The sequence below is a fragment of the Moschus berezovskii genome, chromosome 6 (genome assembly GCF_049115385.1).
Source record: "Moschus berezovskii isolate FMDL1 chromosome 6, NW_MosBer_1.0, whole genome shotgun sequence".
Lineage (NCBI taxonomy): Eukaryota > Metazoa > Chordata > Mammalia > Artiodactyla > Moschidae > Moschus > Moschus berezovskii.
Window position 1 is genome coordinate 70,842,774 of NC_142465.1, and position 22,675 is coordinate 70,865,448.

The following is a 22,675-nucleotide window of genomic DNA, read 5'->3' on the forward strand; positions in this document are numbered from 1 at the left end:
CAGTTCAGTTCAGTTCAGTCACTCAGTCGTGTCCAACTCTTTGCGACCCCATGAATCATAGCACGCCAAGCCTCCCTGTCCATCACCAACTCCCAGAGTTCACTCAGACTCATGTCCATCGAGTCGGTGATGCCATCCAGCCATCTCATTCTCTGTCGTCCCCATCTCCTCCCACCCCCAATCCCTCCTAGCAGGTAATTATAAATAGGTTTGTTAGCTGCATGAAGTGTCTGGAACTCTAACCTCTGCCCAATAAATATTCATAATACCCCCTAATCTTTGTGATTGACAACCCCAAATGTCTCTGCACATTTCCCAAAGGCCATCTAGGGCTAGAACTATACTCACTGGGAATCCCTAGAGTGGGATAGCTAAGGCCTTTTTGAAGGACAGGGATATAGAAACTAGGAACATGGACTCTGGGAGTCCATATTTTTGTCTGTGGAAGCCTTGCTTCAACCATGTTTCTTGAGACCTCACTGACTTTGGCAAAATGTCACAAGAGCAATAGGTGTATTGTTGCCAGAGCTCTTGGCAAGATTCTTTGTGATCAGTTTCTAGTTTTACTTGTTTAGAAAGAGCTTATTTCTGAACTGTGTAAGGACTCAAGACTTACCCTTCCTGGCTGAGACTGATTTACCCTTGGGTATTACACGCATGATGGGCAGGGCCATCATAAAACAAGACTGGGATGCGGACTGTAGAGGAATGGCCGTGGGTAAGGTTAAAATCCCGGTTAGGTATACTGATTATTGAGCAGACATGCAGATTCATCTTAAGTTCATATTCAAAAACAGTTTATCACTCAAACGTCCAATTAGCTCTGTTTTTACCTCGTACAACCAAATATGAACAAGAATGTATCAGTGTGTGGAATTGTCTTTGCATCTGGATTGGGGCATGAATGATGAAGTAGTGAAAGCACAGGTTTTGATGTCTTCAAACCCAGTTTCAAGGCTGTTCTGCCTGTCTCTGATCTTCAGCAAGTTAAATAATGTCTTTGAACCTCCATTTCCTCATGTGTATAATAGGGCTTATAATAGTGCCATACTCACAGGGTTTTTATAAAGACTAATGATACAGGTTGGTGATGGACAGGGAGGCCTGGTGTGCTGTGACTCATGGAGTCGCAAAGAATTGGACACGACTGAGTGACTGAACTGAACTGAACTGAACTGAATGATAAAATATAGGTGAACCACTTAGTGTAGTGACTGATCCATAGTGAGTGCTCAGCAAATATTACCCATTGTTGGGGTAGTGATAATTTATCACTCACACAGATCTTATAGGAAGGTAAAATATATTTTTTAAAAAGAGACTATAATTTGACCTTGATGATCTTGAAAGAAGACAATTCTTTGGGGACAGAATTGCTCTTTTGTTTAGGAAAGAAACAACTTTTGGGCATATGCAATGATAAAAGGTGAGCTGGCCTGCCCCAGTTTCCACTATGGGCAAAGCTGTGGTGGAGAACTATAGTAGAATTTTCCTGCAAGTTCTTTCAAGGGGAGAAGATGAAGGGTTGGATAGGAAGTAATTTCTGGGAGAGTTTGCAGAAGAGAGGAAGGGAACTTACTAAGATGACAGTTACGTTTGACGTCTTTCTGCCCTCTTACTTCACCATCCACAAAACTTCTAATGGAAAGGCTGTACCCAGATTAGCCACACACATGTCACATGCTGTACACAATGCACTTAGAAGCTTATGGTCACAGGAGGCACGATGCTGAGCACAAGCAGAATGAGGAAATTTAGTCCTCTCGCTGGTCCTAGGAAGAACCATGGAGACTCTGAGTGAATGAAATTGGATGTAATGGTGAGCCCCATGTGGGAAAATGATGCAGGAAACTTTAGTAATAGTATTAGTTCCTTAAAATCAAGTGCAAAACTTGTGAGCCTTTTTTCCATTTAGGTAAATTTCCCAATAATTTATGGAGGATTTGAGTAAAGGGAAACAGAATGAGATGCTTTCAAACAACAAGAGGGAAATGATCAGCACTAGTTTCCATCTAGTGCTTCCGCAAATGCTGCTGTGAGTTTGATATTCAGTGTCTATTCAGTAAAGAATGAGATTTATTGAAACAAAAACTCCATATTGAGAGATCACATTCTTATAACATCTCTCCATATGGGAGTGTATTAAATGGTGCTTGTATATTACATATCCTGCATGATAGAAAGTTTTTCCCAAATGCTTTGTGTCAGGGGTTATGACTCACTGTTGGAGTAGTTTGTGGGATGGCTTACTGCTTTATTGTCAATGCATCTATCGTACAATTCATACATCTCTTACATAGTTTGTACAAGTTCTTTGAAACATTTATTTTTCAATATAACCTGTACATTTTGTAAGATATCTCCATTCTGGTGTATGATTAGTTTTATTTTCTGGGTAAGTTTTCATGTTTTATTTGCTGCAATGATCTTAATAAAAATGCTACATTACAATAGAATTCTTAAGGAATGACACACTACACCAATATTGTCCAAAAGAACTAATTAATCAAACATGATTAATTTTAATGTAATTACTAAAGAAAGATATATCATTTTATTATGACGCTCTAGCCATACATTTTCAAAATATGCTTATTAAACAGTAAATGTCAGATAATGATTCAGTTAGTTACATTTTTAGAAGTCATTAGGATTGATATTCCTCTGCCATAAATGAATTGAATAATAATTTCAAATACAGATTTAATTTAATAAAAAATACGTTTTGAACTAAGACAGATATCATGAATGACCAATCATTATTTTCTGGTTTCAGAGTAGCAGGGAAGCTTAATTCAGTGTCTATAAGTTTACTTATCACACTTGGCCTATAAATGTGATAAAAACAAATGAAGCAAAACACATGATGTAATCCCAGGTTTCAACTTCATTAGCTCTTTCAGCAAAAAGAGATCTGACATAGTACTTGGGGCCTTTGTATAAACTGAATATAAGCTGCATGATGTTTGAAAGTTTTTGATATTTGAATAGACATTTTAATAGTACACAGACACAGATAAGAGATGTGAGTAGGTGGCTTGAGGTTTCAGAGTCCCTCCTGCAGTGTGTTTAGCAGCAGGTACAAGATAAATATCCAAAAAAAAAAATCAGATTAAGGGATTAACAGTAGTGATTTTGCTATGGGTGAGTGGGGCCAGTGGGTGGTTTGGAAGGGATTTTTGAGTTCTTCTTTCATTTTTCCTACTTTTACATCAGTGCATTTAGGCCTGGACAATTAAAAAGGCATATCCTAAGGAGAGTGAAGGCCATTTGAAGGTGACAGGTGAGATTCAGCAGGGGTTAAATAGGAGAAACTACCTCTTAATTTACATTTCAATTGGGCAGTGACATTCGAACTTTTGTGTTCTCTTTTTAAGTGGCTTTTTTTTCTTGAAAGACCTTATCAATGACAGTTGAAGAATGGGGAGAAATGGGGACCATGTTTAAGATCAGTGTGGCTTCATAAATTAAGAAAACGGGTGAAATGTATGTTTTAAAAGAGGTCCCTTTCATTTCAGGGTTTCAGTTTGGTCAGTCCGCTACAAAATTTGGAGACAGATACTAAATGAGTAAGGGCGAAGAGGAAAAAAAGTTTCAAAACTTCCCTGGGGCTCTGTCTCGTCTACGAGAGGTTCTCTACCAAAAGTACTGCTCCAGATAGGACTTGATTGTTTAAATTTGTGTCTTTATCCTGTACCACACGCACTTAAAGCTCAGACAGTCATCTCATCTCCCTTTTTTTTTTAAATAGAAATCACACAAAAAAGATATCTATGTATCAGTTTCTAATACCTAACAGAAAAGTCTTTTAAAATATTAACATAGCAATAAGCAAATATGTACTATAGGATTAAACACTAGCATCAAAAACAAACAAACATACCCAAAACAAAGAACCAACAAAATTTTCTCTTGTTTTGTGCCCCTTTCAGATTTTGGACTTTACGAGCATTGCAGGAGAGGGGCATGAAGAATCACACTTATTTTATTTTAAAATTTTAAAATAAATGATGCCATAATGATGCATAAATCAGATTTTTCTTTCGAAAACATCGATGGGAAAGCCCAGGTGATTTGAAGGGAAATGCTCTTTCTTATGAAGAGAGCCAAATAGGATCTGTCTCTAATAAATTAGTACAATCTTTTAAGATTAAAAATAGCAAACACATTTTTAAATAGTCTGATTATAGCTTCAACAAGTCAAACATACATTTCTATCTAGCCTATAAAGAGTCAGTCTATGTGGGTTTAACTTATCATCCCTTATTCCAATATAAAAAAAGAAGAAAAAAAAAGTCATTTTTGAACATTAAGATATTCATAAAGACTGTATAAAGTAAAAAACAAAAACAAAAAAATCTTCACAGATTGTTAGCCATCTCTTTCAACGATTTCTCATAAATTCTTTTCTGTCCTTATCAGTAGATAACCCCCATCTCAGAAGGAAATACTTTCCAACACTTCCCAATGAGATCAGTGATTGCTTTTATGAGAGCTACTGCTCTTTGAGATGTTTAGGTGAAGGGAGAATATCTTCTATTAAACCAGTCGACGCCAAAGAACTACTCAAGGGGGATGTGGCAGAAGCTATTTTTAGCAGGTGAATCTATGCATTTTTCTCTTTGTTTTTATTTTCTCCACTTGCTGAGTATGTTTTAGAGCAGAGAGCAAACACACACACACATACACACACACACAAAGCAATGAGTAAATCAATCATCTTTTCAATTCTGCCATTTGCCTATAAGGTCTTTTTTTCTTTTATACTCCATGCTCCTGAATCAAAGTGTTCAGATTGGATAATATATTGCTAATTTTGTTGAGTTTGAGAGCCAACAAAACAATGGAGCCTTCTAACTTAAAACAATTTTCATCTTCTGCCTTTGCACCCCCAAACTCACAATTTGGTGAACAGTACACTACTTGCAAGTGATAAAAAGTTGAAAGGTGGTGGTGACTAGACCTAATGCTATTTTCTTATGCCATCTAGCTATAGAATTGTTGTTTTCATACTTTAAAAAAATATGTCTATGCTTTCTTTTTTTTCTTTTTTTCTTTTTTTTTAAGTCAAGTACTTTCTTAAAGAAACATTAGCACCACATTGGCATAGCTGGCCAAACAATAAATGGGAAAGCAAAATGTGCTACATCTTCCATTTTAAAGCATTCTCCCAAGTGCATAAACTAGTAACAGAAACCCTGAAGCCACAGTGCATGAGATGGTTTCATCTACATAAACATTGACATTCCAAGGAGGGGAAGGATTCTCAAGGGACACCATGCTTTTTTTTTTTTTCAAAAAATTTTTCAAGGAAGTGATTTCTTCTCAATATTCCATTGGATTCTTAGGATGAGTGTGTGTGTGTGTAGGGTGGGTATTGGGAGAGTTTTTCCTTATCTCTAGAAGAGTGGATTCTGATGGAAAGATGCTTTCACTTTTTTAGTGGGTCTTCCTCATTTTAAAATGTTCTAATAATACAATTATACTCTTTGGGGAACTGGGAATGGACATTTGACCTAGGTATTCAGTGTTGTTAATTAAACTGGAAATCAACCCATAAATTGAAAGCTCACTCTTACACATACTTTACACATATTCTTTTGTAAATATCTTGATATCATCTCATCTTAAAATTCTAAAGTAAAGCTTATAAATTGAGTTGTAAGATTTTATGTGCTTCCTTCTGTCAATACTGGGTCATTATGCTGTACTGTATAGTGATCAGCTGGCTTTTGGAGTTGACAGCAATTTGACTTCTAGTTTTAAATCATTTGAAAATAAGATAGTGGTTTAGCATAATTAGCTAATTTTTAATTAGCTGATTGATGATACACTTGAATAGGACTATGTGTTAGAAAAAATTAAGAAAAGTAATACAGCTTTCCATATTTAAGCTTTTCTCACTGGGGTATTTTTGGTTATGAATAGAATTATTAGTGAATCAAATAAGTCATAGACACTCTTAGAATTAACATATTCACCTATGTCTGGAAACATATAAGTCTGTAGAAGGTTGCATGTAACATGTTATTGGTAGTCAATAATTTTAAAAGGTATACACTAGGAATAAGAAATAAAAATCAAAAGTGCCATTTTGGGAAAATGGATCCAGTATCTCAATCCACAGAACCCATATGTCTAGAAAACAGATGAAGAGCAAAACCACCTATGGTTTCTTTTACATTGTCCACAGTGATCAGAACATAGCTCAGCATGCTGGAGGTGCTGAATTCAAACACTGAAAGGGACATCCATTAAAGAGGCCTCTTTTTGCATAAGTTTGGAGATACAAGAAATCTCTTTTTTTCTGGCCTGTGAACCTTGAAGTGAACCAGTGGGGTGAAAACTAAAGATACTATTTTTGTTTTGCATGTACACTCTCCAAGAATAAAAGGGATATAATTTACATGAAATAATCAAGTCTGGTTGCTTTTTACCAAAAAATTCTAAGGCAGATAAAAAGATATAAATGATTAATGATTTGTTGTTTTAGTAAGAAAACCTTGATATGTAGACAGGAAATATTTTTCTAGGTCAGCATGGACTTGTTCTTATCATTGGGTTTTCTTGATACCAATTTTCAATTGAATGGATAAGATACATCCACAGAGAACTAGAAGCCACTCTTCTAAGCAGACATGAGTTTTGAGCTAGAAAATTTCTAACTGTGAAAGAAACTTTTGTCTCTCAACTTGCAACTCTAGTTAAGCATATTTTTGTCAAAAAATTTTTTTAATATCTGTTTATGTATATACTTCCAAGGATAAGAACAAAATACATTCAGGAAAGTAAATTTGTGACTTTTTATTAGTTATTATTTCAGTATTTGAAATCTTGGGCTTAAAGAGAGGAAATAACTGTGGCTTTCAAAATGAATAGTCTTATTTATGATATTAAAATAAGTATTATTAGATTAGGTTTCCCAAGGGGCTCTGTGGTAGAGAATCTGCCTGCCAAGCAGAAGATGTGGGTTCGATCCCTGGGTTGGGAAGATCCCCTGGAGGAGGTAGTGGCAACCCACTCCAGTATTCTTGCCTGGGAAATCCCATGGACAGAGAAGCCTGGTGGGCTATGGTCCATGGGGTCACAAAAGAGTAGGACATGACTGAGTGACTAAACAACAACAAATTACTCGATTATTAGTAAATGCCTGGAAGAGTCAGTACATGCTAACAAAAGAAGTAACCATCCTTTCACTTATAGAAATCTTTGTTTTTCTCCTTTCTTTTCCTTTCTCCGTTTTCACTTTATAAGTCCAAATGCAGAATTCAAAATCAAATTGTAGATTCAAATGTTTCTAAGTTATTTTGAAAAGTGTTTTAAAAGAGATTGAACTGTTAGCTTTTAACAGATAGTTAGTTGGATAGCCTCACTGACAAGAACTGGCATGTCAAGAGCATTCAGCTTGTCAATTTTCTAGCTATGCTGTGAATGGGTTGTTTATAGAATTCTTTGCATCCTAGCAACTCAAGGGCTCTGATCTTGATGCCCTCATAGCAACTCAGGATAAAAATCTGGAGCTTTATCTTTTTAATCCTCATACCACCCCTGTGAGGTAGGTAGATTACATATTGCCCCCATTTTGCAGATGAGGAAACTGAGGCACGGAGAGGTGAAGTGACTTGCCCAAGGTCACACAGTGGTGAGTCCATGGCAGAGTCGTCAGATGTTTGTTTCTTCAGCGAGAATAAGAAACCAGGATTATTAAATTCCTAGCCTTCTGCTTTATCTACTCCTCTCTGGACTCGCCAATCAAATTTGTATCAGTGGACTTTGTGTCTTATTTTTCTTGGAAGGCATAATTGGGGAGCTTTTCTTTCCCAAATGTTTGAGTTTTGAGTACCCTTCCCCTCTGTGTCACCTTTGGCTCCAGGCTTCCTCTTTAGTTTTGCTTTCACCTTTTACCGTTTTGGCCAGACTCTTTCATATAACAAACTACAAAATAGCACCATTGTACTAAAAAACAGAGTTTTACATACTGTTTGATATATCCTGTATTATTGATATGCTAAATTTACATAGTGCTCTATATGGAAGAAATAAAAAGAGAGAAGTACTGATCAGGTCACACACTAACTCATCTCTTGAAGGAACCATTCAGAGTTTGAGACTTTCTATGCTTAAAACATACGCCTAAAATGATTGGCCTCAAAGTTGTAACTACTTGCATCTTTTAGCAAGATGTGGAAAAAATAAAGCTTTGTGTCTAAAATAAATGCATCCAACTTATATTTGGTACAAATGCCACAGATGGAATCTTGTGGGTTAAAAACTGGTATGCTACTTAACTGCTTGCTGCTGCTGTTTAGGAGGCCAAATTCAGCAAATATAAAGGTGATGGAGAAGGGAGCGGGATAGAGGAATAAGATTATCAGACACTGTAAAACAAACAGCCTGTGTTGCGTAGAAAGAAGTGCAAATAAAAAAATTAATAAACCACTTAGACAAGCCTGCTGAATGAATGTCTCTAGCAGCCAAGATTCAGAGATAAATTTAGTGCAACTGGATCTATACAACACCCATGCATTTGTGGCTCTTGAGAGGCAGGGACTAAGATCTATATATATATTTTCTCTATAGAACATTATTGATAAAGGATCAACAGCAATCTACCAACTCCAGGGTCATTTTTGCAAGGTGCAAAGTTTTGAACAATCACTCCTAAAGACAATGTTGGAATGTTTACTTATTTCATTGGGGGAAATGCCCATCTTTTGAAATGTTATCAAACTTATTTTTGGTAGGTCTTCTGGTGTTTAACAGGTAACTCGTGCAGAGCGAAGGATCCTGCCGGTGGCATGTCATTCTTCACTCTTTAGGAAGGTCTTCCTACATTCTGTAGTTCTTGTTTCCTGCACTCCCTCTACTTGTGTTCTTCAAATGTACTTCCTAAAAATAAGGGAGAAAAAGTGACATTAATTTGATGAATTTTCATGTATCCAACTCATCTATTTCTAACACTGGGTCTCAACCTTCATACCTTATGTCTCACCAGTCAGTTTAATAGACAACTTGGGCCAGGGTTTTCTGAGAAAGACATAAACAAGTGGATGGCCTTGGGTTTTTAATTTAGACAAACCTCACTAAAGCTACTTCTATTTACCCTTGATGGCATGGGGACCACAAGCTGCTTTATAATCACACAAAAATATGTGTTTATTCATCTGCCACTATCACAGGTTCCTTGATAGGAAGGGGCTCCTTTAAAATCCAGTCTTCTGGCTTGGAACATCTTTTCCTAGTGGAAAAAAAAAAAATCACATCCTGGGATCATCCTCCATTGTATTATTGCTTTTTGTTCTGTTTTAGTTTCTGTAAAAAGGAGGTAACTTTTCATTTTTTTCTTTTTCTCCTCTGGAGAGAGGCAGAGGTTTTGAAGTAGAAAATTGGGAAGTTTTGTAGCTGATTTGGAATCTACAAAATCACAGACATTCTGAGCTGTGCTCAAATCCTGGTTCTTCTATTTTCTAGCTATGTGAACTTGTGTAAGTGACAATCTCCTGTGTCTCAATTTCATCCACAAACTGGGATAATAATAGTTTCTACCTTTTAGTATTAAAAAATTAGAACATAAAATCACTTATAATAGGCCTGGAACACTGTGAATACTACATAAGTATTACCAATTGTTATTTACTATTATTATTATTATTATTCAGTCTTTATTGGAAAGGAACTATTCTGGGATTAAACATTCTGGGTTCCTTGTTTTGGTGCTACCATTCACCTATCAACAACCAATTCTGTTATCCAAGGAATACTGAGTTTTGCTTAGAATAGAAGCCCTATGATAATAGGGACATGTCTCTGCTCACTGTTACAGCTCCATGTCTACAGCAGTGCCCAAAACATTTCAGTTGCTCAATAAATACCTATTGAATGAATATAATGAACCCTCTGATACTGTGCAGGATCAAGTCATTATACTTCTTCTGTAATTATTATTTTATCCTTGAACATACTTAGACAAATAAGCTGTAAAATAAAATCCAGAAGGAAATGACATTTACATGCATAAACATCAGGTACGCTTCTCTTGATTTTCCTTCTAGTCAGGAGGCCCTTAGAGAAGGATGTAATGGATAATTATTGGTACAAAATGAGGTTTAAAGATTCCTTTTTCCCAGGGACATTTTCCATCCAGACCAAAACCAAGGGTTCTCATCATGGGCACTGGAATCTCCAAATCCTTCCTTCTGGCTAAGGAAATGATCACTCTCCCAATCATTGTTAGAGGTTTAAAGATCATTGTGAGGGACCTTAGAGATCACTCAGACCTGAGAACAGGAGAAGGTGAGAAGCTGGGGCAAAGTCAACTACTATTACTGGAAATGATACCTATTGACTCAGACCCATAGGGATTTGATCATTTTTCTTACACATATTTTCAGCTCTACCTGGAACATTAGAGTTATCAACAAGTCCTTTATAAAAGCAAGTTAGTACTTTGTACGTTGATGGTGAAAATATCTTATACCTCCTGAATAGAAGGAGGATAACATCATTGTGTAAAAATATTTATTAAAATATCTAGCTCAGCGGCCACTGAAAAAAAAATCTTTGTGGGAAGAAAATGGGCATTCATGTAGGAGAGCTGGAGATGCTGTTTACAATCCTGGCACTTTCCCTTCTAAGATCATACAACTTTGACCAGGTTCACTTGACATGCATTTGTTGCTCTACAAAGCATCTACTGTTAAGCTACCGGTAAAGTTTTTATTTCTAACCTTACACCTGATTCTGCTTCCTTAAACGAGTTCTCTGGAAAATGGAAGAAAGACATATGCAGCTACAGAGTAGACATACTATTGTCCCAAACTCCTTGAAACATTTCTGTTCAGTTCTCAATAGACCCTGCTGATGGTATATGGCTCATCAACCCCCCATAATTACTATTATTAAGGACACTATTGCTCTACCAACTAGTAACCAAATTAATTAACAGGACTAAAAATACCCTAATTTGGGTTTTAACCTCTTTTTCTGTTTACAAGGTATGACAGCTTAGAAAAAGGATTTTAAAGAATCTGAATAAAGCCCATTCTAAGGAAATACTCCAGAATGAAATGGTTACAAGTAAAAAGAAAGCATGTAAGGTATTTAATCTCCAGGCTTCTTCTCAAGCCAAATTAATCACAGGTTTCCAGATGAAAAAGTTCAGGTATCTATACCCTCTCTTCACATTCATGATCGCTGTACCAAAAAGGATTGAGGTTAGTTTGGCCAACCATACAGATCTTATCCTTTTCCCCAATTCTTTTCTCTCAAAGCAGAAGTGTAAGGTGTAAAGTCTGAGTGGAGGGATCTTCTGGACTCTTTCTTCTGGGTCTCTCTCGGCATCACAACAAAGTCCTGGGCAGAAACTCACTTGATAAAGCTGACACTGCTCCAAGTAGCATGGTTCCCATGCACACAGGCGTATGATGGAGGCCATTCAGAACCAGCTGGGATGTCGTCTGGTTTGCATTTGGCTCTCTTCCCAGGCTCTCACATGTGACTTCTTTGTTGCAGACAATGACAGTGACAAAACAAAAGCACTCAGGGATTTAGTCTCAGTTGCATCTGTTGCTTTGCTCATTGTTTTAATTTAATGACGCAGGCCACCCTTGACAATGGGTGGCAAGTGGAGGCCTGCTAGAAGCAGCCGTCGGAGCTGGCACCCTCCTTCAGTGCACTTCTTGAAGGGGTTATGAAACTGTCCCACATTCAGCCAAGCAAAAACTTTTCACTTCAACAGCCTGTCCAAGACAAACAAACCAGCTAAAACTGTTTCTAGTATGCAACTAGACAGATTTTTGAAAGGAAAACAGTAGTGAGTAAATACTGTTTCCTATTGACACCAGAGAAGGTAAGATTAGTTACAGAAAAAAAAAAAAGTTGGTCCTCAAGCTCACTGGGCTTGGCTGAGGAAACATACCCTCTGAAGGAAGGGTTAACTGACTCATGAGGGAATAGGTTTGATAGGGGTTAATATGTGATATATATTATTACACAGTGTATGCCATACACAGATATCTAGGAAGCTGGAAAATGCCATGAAGGGATCATTCACATTCTCCCATTATCTATCTCTTGGCGATCCTAGCTCTTAGTTTTCTAATGGAAAACTGTCCACAAACTTTTTAAATTCTCTGAGAGCTAACGACAATGACAATAATAGTTGTCTTGATTAAAATTGGCACACATTTTACAGTTTACACAGTAATCTCCGTGAATCCTCCCAACAACCTCAGGAGATGACGTTGTTTGCATTGGTATCATTCACAATCTGAGGCTCCTGAAGATTTAGTGACTTGCTTGAGGTCACATAGGAACAAACTGATAGACCTAGAACTAATACTAAAACCACCTATTATTTTCATAAAAGAATAACAGTTCCACCAGTTGAACACGTGTATGTGCTGGTCACTGTCTTATAAATGCTAATTGTAGACATTTTCTTATTTAATTCTCATAGTTCTCTCAAAGATGGGTACTAGTGTCTCTTACCCATTTTACCTTCATGAAATATGAATAAAAAACAACGTGCCTGATTTCTTACAGTGAAGATGTGACCATGTTTGGGATTTGTATCAGTCGCTTCTGATCCTGGAGCTCACCAGATAGATACTCGACCACGGTGCCTCCCAAAGAGGTAGACCAGTATCTGGTTTTGCAAAACCCAAGTCTCTTTCCAGTAACAGTAATTGATAATGTCATGAGTTGCCCATGATCCCAGATGGTGGCAGACGCTGGTTTAGAGGGTAAGGCAAGACTCTAAACTAGGGAAGTGGGTACCCTCCCTTATCCCAGTGTGAGCTGAGTCCCATTTGTATGCTATTAATGGAGGCCTAGTAGCACAACATTCATTTAGTAAAAGCTAACCCTGTGAATATGACAAGCCCTTATTTTCTCCCTGCCTATCTTTGTGAGACATTGCCTGAGAGGCAGAATGTAAAAGGATGATAATAGCCCCTTTAAATTTTAGGGAGGAAGCAGTGATGTTTTCAATAGACTATGTTTCCATCTCCACCCACTACAAACAAGTTAAGTATTGTATGACATAAACTCTAAGAAAAGCCTGGCACCCTATAAAAAATGCTGGGAAAATACTGCCCATCATGGAATGTTAATAGCCTGTTGTACAGCCTAAAGTTCTAACTCAGCATTGACTTTCTCCTAGAAAGGGCAAAATAGAAAAAAAAAAAAAAAAAGGCAATGGATGATTGAAGAGATGGCCCAGATGTCAACCTGTTGAAAAGGATGTGCCCTGGCTATTTTGCTGGCTTAGCCTGGAGAAATGTGAAATTTTGGATGATGATTTAGATATCTCAGTATCAACTTTGATATCTCATTATTTCGGGGGATTACAAGTCCGAATTCCAGGAGAGTGAGGTCAGTCTTTCATCTCTGGGAGCCAAGTAGAGTGAGTGTCATGAGATCAACTCAGTGCTCTGGGATGTGACTTTTAAAACCGAAGGACAAGGTGTTCTTTTCAAGAGATGTATGTTCCTGGTAGAGTAACTGCCTCTTCAGCAAAGAGATAGGTGTAAGAGTCTGGGCACAGTATTGGTCTACTCAGCCCCCTTTCTATTTATGTTTTTCTGGAAATGACCTCACCTTATCTTTTATGTGGTTAGAGTGAGAAAGGACATTTTTTCCAACATGATCGTCTCCTCTGAACATGCATGGTAGATGGGCCCCACACCCCTCTCCCATGGCTCAAGAGTGTAATGGGGACACCAGGGCAGACCCAATTTCTGGGAAACCCAAGATTTCTTTATTGGCCATCTTTGGCTCAAGGACTCCTCAGTGGCTTTGCTGACTTTTCTTCAGACAGTACAGCCATCTAGGATGCTTCTCCCCAGTCATCTCTTCTCCTTGGCTTCACTGAAGTCAGACTTGGACTTGCATTCTGCTGGCTTGCTCAGGCTTCGCTGATCATCTCCTATTGCTTTTCACATGAGTATTTCTTCTCATCAAACCCTTGCTCCTTTAACCCAGTCTCATATATATTTCTCAGAGAACCTGGATTTATATACCTAGCTTGGATCCCAGCTTCCAACACAGAATTGTGTGACCTTTGACAATTGCTACGTTGTCCTTTCCTTCTCAGTTTCCTGTTCTGTAAAGTGAAAGGGTGGAGTAAGAGCACCCACCTCATAATGTTGTTATGATTACATGTGATCACCCTTACACATTTATCTACCGTAGTTGTGTGCAAGAGAGCCAGCTGTTTCAAGGGCCCTTGGTTTGGCTCTCGTTTGTGAACTTGATGGCAACAGCCATCTGTTCTGGCTTCTGTATTGTCAGAATCCACTCTGGGTCAGCCTTTGTGAGAGCACTGACGTGTTGTGGAATAAATTATCTAAGTGTTTGCTTTCCCACTAAAACGTAATCTCCTTGAGGGCAGGTAGCATGGTCCCTTCACCTCTATCTCCTCCTTGGATGCGTGAGCAAAGTGGCGAACCAGGAAATGCTTGTTAAATTGATTTGCATTTCCTGCAGGAGCGGTGGAATAGAGTTCAGGTTAGCAGCAAGCCGTCCATGGCTTCCTACTTCTTGCTGTGCACAGAGCCCCTGTCCTGTCTTGGAACTTACAGCTGGCAGATTGCGGTACAGTGAATATCAGTGAAGAAATGGAGAAGGGAGAGCACCGTGCATAGTTAACATGCTGGAGTCCATCTTGAGTTTGGATTCTGGTCTGACCACTTGTCAGGGCAAGACCCTGGCAAGACATTTAGCCCCCTTAGTTCAGGTTTTCTAATTGTACAGTGGGGGAGGGGGCATAATTATAACATTTACCCTTCAGGCTAATGGTGAAGATTAAGGAGGTGATCTGTGACAGCCTTTACCTTAGGGAATGTGCCTAATAACAGCTATTATTATTGCCTTTTTAGAAATAGTTCCTGTGGGGAAAGCACACCCCATGCTTGAGTACTGCCCTTTCTCTGATTGGAGGGGGGTAATAGTTACTTACTGGGTGCCCAGGGCACCCTTGACTGATGCACTAGCAGATGCATAGCTCTTGTTTCTAGTGACAGGTACATCCCTAGGAATCCCCCAGTTTAGGGAACGTGTTTATCCTATAATTATTCACAGATTATCCTGTCTTGGCAATTCCTTACTTTTCAAAGGATACCACCTGACTCTGTTTGAAGTATTTTTGTCTGTGATGTAACAAATCACTACCAAAATGGTTTAAAAGCCTGAAAAAAGAAAAAGGAAAGGGAAAAAAAAGCTGAAGGGTATTTTCCCTTGCTGGCAAGAGTTATTTATGTTGCCTTTAATAGTCTTGAAGGATGTTGTAAAATACTCCAGGGCTGCTTAGGCTGTTGATTTTATGGGCAGCCTGTTTTGTTAGCTGTTTGTGTTACATTTTTCAATTAAAAAAAAAAAACAACAACAACACTTTAAGCACACTATCTTTCCCAGAGGGAGTTGATTTTGGAATTGCTGAAAGGTTCAACGGTTGTGGTATTTTAAAAAGTGAAACACCAGATTCTAGCAATTTCACTGATATGTGCTAAAGATTCAGCATATTTTTACCTAAAAACTGGATTTGATTATTTTTTTCTCTTTAGCCTCCAAAATAGCATTGTTTCATCTGACATAAAACATACGTTGGAGTCCTTAAACTCATGTATGCAGTAATTTATATTCTAATATTCTGGGGAGATGTGGGGCTCAAGGTTGTTACCTTCTGTATCATTTCAGTGCAATAGTGATGAGTTCAGAGATTAGTAGGAAAGGGTGTTACCCTTTTTCACTCATGCTTTGTGTGTGTGACAAATCTGGGCAGAACATTCAAATACTGTGTTCTGAATTTTCCTCCTCTGAATTGAGAGAAATTTTGCAAGTTTGGAAGGCTCTCCTGAACTTTTAGGATGAACAAAATAACACTACGACAAGTTAAAGTGATTTGCATCTGTTTGAGGTTGACGTGAGTCTTCAGCATATGAAAGTAAACATGCATGGTGCCAGCCGGTGCTTTTCCAAGACAGAAAATGGCGCAAGAACAATTTATGTGTGTATACAGTTTAAAAAAAAAAGAGAATTGTGCCCAAAGTACTTTTACTTCCATCCTAGTGTTCTTTGAAGAAGGAAACAAGTATCTTTATTGACAGAGGCAAACCAGAGCATCCAATAGTGACCTTGGTCAATCAATACTGACAAAATAATGCTATGTATTTATTGATTCCTTTTATATTTTTCATTTTTTTCTAGTCCTCCAATGCCTCATGAATGATTCAAGTCTGCCATACTCAGACTGTGACAAAAATACTATATATTCTCAAGTCTACAATAGGATTCCTTATCTAACCCTCAACCTGCCATGGTCTTACTCCTAGTCATTTAGAATTTTTGTCTTGCCATAATTGTCGTCTACAGCTGTGAAAATACCACATCATATTTTCATGGATGGCAGAGCTGGCTGGTCTTTGATTACATGACCTCTTGGAGCTGGCCAGACAGAAAGCTCCATGTGAATGTTTATATAGTTTACAGAGAATTTTGTAAGAAATTCTGGCACGTGAATCCCACTGTGTGCGCACACACACACACACACACACACACACACATTTCTCTTCTTTAGAAGAGAAAATCATCTTCTTTCTCCCAAAACTATTTGCTGTAGTTAACTACAGATTGTAAGTTACCACCAAGGATATTTGGAATTAAAGTTGGATGGATCTTCAGCATTCTTATTTCTATCAAACCTCCACTTTTTCAAAAGACTTAGTTTTCTGACCAAATGGATCTTAAAACTATAATCTCATCAGTGAATAAAATAGATGGGAATATTTGGAAATGTTTTCTAGCTCTTATTACTGATGGAGCAGTAGCCCACTGAGCTATGATTGAGTTCCTAGTATGGTGACAAGTTTCTTTGCTGCTCTCTATTAGTACCAGACATGAGCTCATATGCCCATTGTCCCACATCTCTCATAATTTCCTTGCTGTTCTCAATTTCCATTTCTCTCTACTTGAGTTTAAGTGGTAAGTCTATATTTCTAAACCATCTCTTTTGGTTCCAAGATAAAAGCAAGGTAGCCCTAAGAGTATTAAAGTGTTAGTCACTCAATTGTGTCTGACTCTTTGTGACCTCATGGACTGTAGCCCACCAGCTCCTCTGTCCATGGAATTCTCCAGGCAAGAATACTGGAGTGGGTTGTCATGCCCCCCTTCAGGGGATCTTCCTGACCAAGGGATCAAACCTAGGTCTCCCGTATTGTAGGCAGATTCTTTACCATCTGAGCCACCAGGGAAGCTCCCCTTAAGGGTATTAAAGCAGTCCCATTAAAGACGGAGTCCTAAATAGATGAGTATCAGGGAACGGTACTCAGATTTCAGTTTGAGCTCTGAGGATGAAAAAATTGATTTTGACCTTGCAGATCTGGAAATTTAATGGCCACTGAAAAACTTTTCCTAACCTTGCCTTGTCCTTCTTTAAAAATGGACTTATCTTGCCTAGGCCAATACATATTATCACTGATTTTCAAAGGATTCAGGAGTCGGGCTTTTAATCACTGGAGAATTCTATAGTGGATATTTAAAAACTCGTAAAGGCACTCTGCTTTTTTTAAAACAATTTATCTTTATTTTTATTTTTTATTGGAGTATAGTTGCTTTATAATGTTGTGTTAGTTTCTACTGTACAGCCAAGTGAATCAGCCATATATGTATGCATATATCCCCTCTCTTTTAGATTTCCGTCCCATTTAGGTCACCACAGATCACTGTAAATTATTTATCTTTTCATTGTCAGCAAAAGGCTTCCTCTTTACCTCTAGACTATCAGTTTTGTCCTGGATTAAAAGTCAGCTCTCTGTTGTCTAATAAACATTGCTCAAAGCCCTATTCCCTTCATACAGGCAAGCAAAGAGAACAGACTCATCTTCCTCCATGGTGTGTAAGTGGACTTGAGAAATGGCAAGCCTTATTAGTTAGGAAAACATTGTTTCCTGTTGGTGAGTGGTGGGAGGGAGAGGGTCAGGAGTTGGAGGGGAGAGGGAGGAGGGGCTCTCCCGGAGCTTCTTTCTCTGCTTCCTTTTCCACCCTTACATCCTAACAGCACGCACATGAGAAGCTGTATGAGGTTTTGTTTGTTTTCAAGAGATGTTTGAAAGAAGATCAAATGCTTGTGAGAGGCACTGAATCGGCAGCCCTAGAAACCGAAATGTCCCGGAAGCTGTGTGAGCCCGGAAATATCCCACATTTTTATTTATTTTGGCAATTTTACTTTAAACTAGTAAGGGCTGGAGTTCATGCTACAATTAAATTTTCCTCAGGCACTGTGAAATGAAAACACATACTACATTTGATTTTAACTGGTTGAGAAAAATGGTGGTTTTCTGCAAGTTCTTTTCTACAACCTCAAAATAAAGTTAACAGTTCCTCATACAGGACAGTCGAGCTTCCATTGAAGTTGGAGTAATTCATAGAACTGGGGTTCTCTGGGTTGGAAGGGGTCTTAGGTCACTGAATTCTCTTTCTCTTATCATGTGCTTGAAAGACACTACCACATCACTGGAAAATGTTGGTAAGCTTAAGCTTGAAGTTTTTGGTGATAGGGGACTCACTTCTACTTGATGAGACCTATTTCTTTTTCAGATGGCTCTAATTTTAAGAACTAAGGAAAATAATATCAACTAAAACTTTAGTAGTGCTTACTATGTGCCAGGTACCATTTTAAACACTATATATTTGTACACACACACACAATCTCAATAAATCCTCACAACTCTTATGAGGTAGATTCAATTATTACTCCCATTTGGCAGATGAGGAATCTGAGGTACAGGTAAATTACATTATTTTCCCAAGGACATAGAGCTGTTAAGTGAGATAGCCAGGGTCTGAAACCAGGCAGTCTGATTCTAGATTCTGTACTCTTAACCACTGTTTTATTGCCTCTCCTATCTTTATCAGTCTCCTTCATGTCTTGTACAGAGGTTTACATATCGTGGGTACTCAGTAAAAATATTTTCCAACAATTTAAGGATCATGAGTCCTTACATATTCCTGTTAGTTTTACACACAATCATCAATTTGCCCTAAAAGAAACAGTTGAAACAGAAGGCTTTTAAATTATGAATACTCTGCCTACTTCAAGAAAGCATTGAGGGGATGAATAGGGAAAATAACATTCACTATAAAGTACTCAGCTGGTTTCCCACCCTTAGCAATAAGTCCTTGAATGAATTCAAGTTTGGCTCGAGTATAGGAAATTCCAAACGTGCAAAACTTGTGCAAGCACAACTCCTCTGCCTTCCCTCTTTTACTCTGCACTTGCATCACTGTCTTAGGCAAGGACAAGAGGAATTATTTCATCTCAGCAGTGCTTCCCTGGTGGCTCAGACAGTAAAGAATCCACCTGCAATGCAAGAACTCTAGGTTTCATCCCTGGTTTGGGAAGATGCCCTGGAGAAGGGAAAGGCTACCCACTCCAGTACTCTTGCCTGGAGAAGTCCATGGACAGAGGAGCCTGGTGGGCTACAGTCCAGGGGTTCGCTGAGTCGGACATGACTGAGCATTTAGCACATACACAGTGCTACTTAACTTCTATGGTTTATTTCCCTACCGTCCTTCCCCTCCCTATCTCATTTGTCCGTTCATCCTTTCATTCATCATTATGTGCCATGTATCACTAGTGCTTATTTTAATAGTAGAAGGGAGGAGATGAAAGACAGCAATAGATTCTTTCTGTTTACTTAATTTATGTTATTTAGAAATCACATGTAGGCATTCAAGATGACTGCTTTAGAGTTAATATAACCCACTGCAAAAAGAAAGAAAGAAAGTGAAGTCGCTCAGTTGTGTCCGACTCTTTGTAGCCTCATGGACTGTAGCCCACCAGACTCCTCCTCCATCCATGGAATTTTCCAGGCAAGAGTACTGGAGTGGGTTGCCATTTCCTCGTCCAGGGGATCTCCCTGATCCAGGGATCAAACCCAGTCTCCCGCAATGCAGGCAGATGTTTTACCGTCTGAGCCACCAGGGAAGCAGGGTTTTAACTAATAGTCTGATAGTGAAGCATTCTTTAACTGGAAAGTTCTACTGCTTTCTTTTCCTTTTAAAGTCTTTGCCTTTTTTCTTGAATGAAGTTATTATTGGGTATCATTGTCATTTATACCTGTGTTATAATGGCATTGCTCCAATCATCAATGAAAAAGGGAAGGGATAATCCTCTAAGAAATCCCACAGGACACCGACTGTTACTTTTCTGCCAAACTGTGGTCCCTTGAAAAGCCATCTCAGTCTGCAGGTTACTCTCAGGTGGTAGAAACAGGAGGTGTTGGCTTATGCTTGAGGCTTATACCTGAGGCTGGCTCCAAACCATAGATGCATTAGCAGGAGAACTGGGAGTCTCCTGAAGAAGGTGGCTGGCCAGATGGGCTCAGGCTCCAACCTGGCTTTTATCTGTTCTGATAAGCCAGGACCCACTTTGCAACCACAACAGCAGTGTCTTGGCTCCCATACAATACTCTGACAAGCTCGTGATCAAACTTTTTCCTCCTGGCTTGAGACTTGGGCATATCTATATATCATACATACTGGGTTTTCAGTGAACCATGGACAAAGGATGATCCTGAAGTGGAAAGCATGGCTGGTACATAAAGGACAAGTAGAAAGGATGTTCCTTTATACCTTGATATCTTCAAAGTGGGCTATTTGGATGAAATACTTCACTTCTTGGCTTATCATCTTCTTACCCTGTGTCGTCATTTGCTTAGCTGAGCACTTCTCTCTTGCACCCTCCCTTAGCTCTTATAATTCACAATTTGAATGACTTTGAGACTTTTTGCTTTATTATCTATGAAGATACTAAACCTACTGCTTAAATCAAGGAAACTGAGGGAGGAAAATCTCTAAGACTCAGATTCTGTGATTCTATCTGGCGTTTCTTTACCCTCAAGAAAATTGAGTGCTTTTGTTCTCATTCACTCCCATCTTTTCCTTTTGGAATTCTTTCTTAGTCCATGTTGATTTTGTGCTGTTCTCTGCTGGCCAGAAAGAGGGTGTGGCTTAGAAACCAAGACATTTTCAGCCATTTCGGCCATCCTTCAGCCATTTCTAGATCTCAGTATCCTTATCTTTAAAATGAAGGGATTGAAGCAAATTATTTGAGTCTTTTTGCAGCCCTAACATAACATGGCCCTGGTATTTCATGGAACATAAACTCATAGGATTTCAGGTCTAAATATCCTAGGAGGGGGGTGTCTGAGGGGGGAGGAGGTGTGTGCATGAGAGAGAGAAGTTTAGGTGATGGAATCATAGGGCAGTAGTCAGACATCAGGAGTCTTTGGTTTGGGGCTGACTTGTGCCCCCCCCCGCCACGCCCCTGCCCCAAATTCACAAGTTGAAGTCCTAACCCCTAGTATCTCAGAATGTTACTGTATTTGGAAATGGGGTCTTTACACAGTTAAGTGAAAATAAGATCATGATGATCATATTTTAATCCAATATAACTAGTGTCCTTGTAAGAAGAGGAAATCTGGGCACAGAGATTTGTACAGAGGGAAGATGATGTGAAAACACAGGGAAAAGAAGGCCAATTCCAAGTGGAGGAAAGAGACCTGAAACAGATCCTTTGCTCACAGCTCCCAGAAGGAGCTGCCAATACTCCAACTTTGGACTTCCAGCCTCTGGGAATGTGTGAAAATGAATTTCTGTCATGTAAGCCACCTAGTCTGTGGTGTGGTACTTTATTCTGGCAGCCCTAGCACATTAATACATCTTTTATAGCTGATTCCAAAGTGCACACACAAAAAGTTCAGTGACCTCCTTTCATAGGTAAGCTCTCAGGCCTCACGGGCCTTTAGGCAAATACTGGGTGCCCTTTGGCCCAAGCCTGACTAAGAAATGCAGCTTCCAGTCACACTGTAGGGAAGGAAATCTGGGAATGTTCATGACACAATTCAGTCTTGCTGAAAATTTGGGGCTAATATTTAACTCTGGACATTTATTGACATGGAAATTCTTGTAAAATTCACACAAAAAATTAAAATACATATGAAAACCTTGATTTTTATTTTAATTCTGTTTTTTCTGTGGGGAAGGGAATATTGCTTTATTTCCCTCTTTTGTAATTTTTGTTCATGTTTTCATTCTTGCCACTGTCTTTGTTTGGATTTCCTCAGGCATTATATGTTACTTTTCCATTTCTCCATGTTTATCAGCCACTTCCTACAACAGGTTTCTTCTCCTCCTTCTGTCCCGTGCATTCTCTAGCTCCAGCTGGCCTACTTTTCTTCATTTCCTTTATAGCATCTCCCACTTTTCTCTCTTGCTGTCTGCTTCTCTCTCATCCTCCTCACCGCTGTCTTAGTCTTTCTTTCCTCCGTGTTCCTTTCTTGCCTGTGTTCAGTTTCTAGCTCCAGTCTCTCTCCTCTGCTCTTTCATCTTCCCTTTCATCTGCTGACTTGCTTCCGTCCCCTCCTTCTGTTCCCCTCCTGGGTGTTTCTTTGGCCCACCTTTCCTTCTCCTCTGAGACTTCATTTTCTTGTTGGTAGATGGGGGCTGATACTGTAAACATCACAAAAATAATTGCATTGAGAACAGGTGGTCCCCTTGGTGTCCCGGAAGACAGAGCCTTGGAATGCCTTGGCTCCATAGATGCAGAAGACAGCACTGGTGCTGGAGAGGTGTCTGGACCTCAGTCACTATTAAACCGGCCATTCCAGAGCTTAGG

General features: G+C 38.9%; 1 protein-coding gene across 7 annotated transcripts in view; it reads right to left on the reverse strand.

Annotated features, from left to right (window-relative positions):
* Nucleotides 1–2,516: 2,516 nt before the first annotated feature.
* IGF1 (insulin like growth factor 1) overlaps nt 2,517–22,675 on the reverse strand; it is an 81,334-nt gene continuing 61,175 nt past the window's right edge. For 5 of the 7 annotated variants that reach the window (XM_055394523.2, XM_055394522.2, XM_088837154.1 and 2 more), the window contains one exon: nt 19,580–22,509. In XM_055394523.2, coding sequence (XP_055250498.1) covers nt 22,348–22,509 — 162 coding nt within the window. In that variant the 3' untranslated portion in view covers nt 19,580–22,347. Of the gene's footprint in view, nt 8,890–19,579; nt 22,510–22,675 lie in introns of those variants that run through there. The other 2 variants (XM_055394527.2, XM_055394525.2) reach the window with 1 other exon arrangement.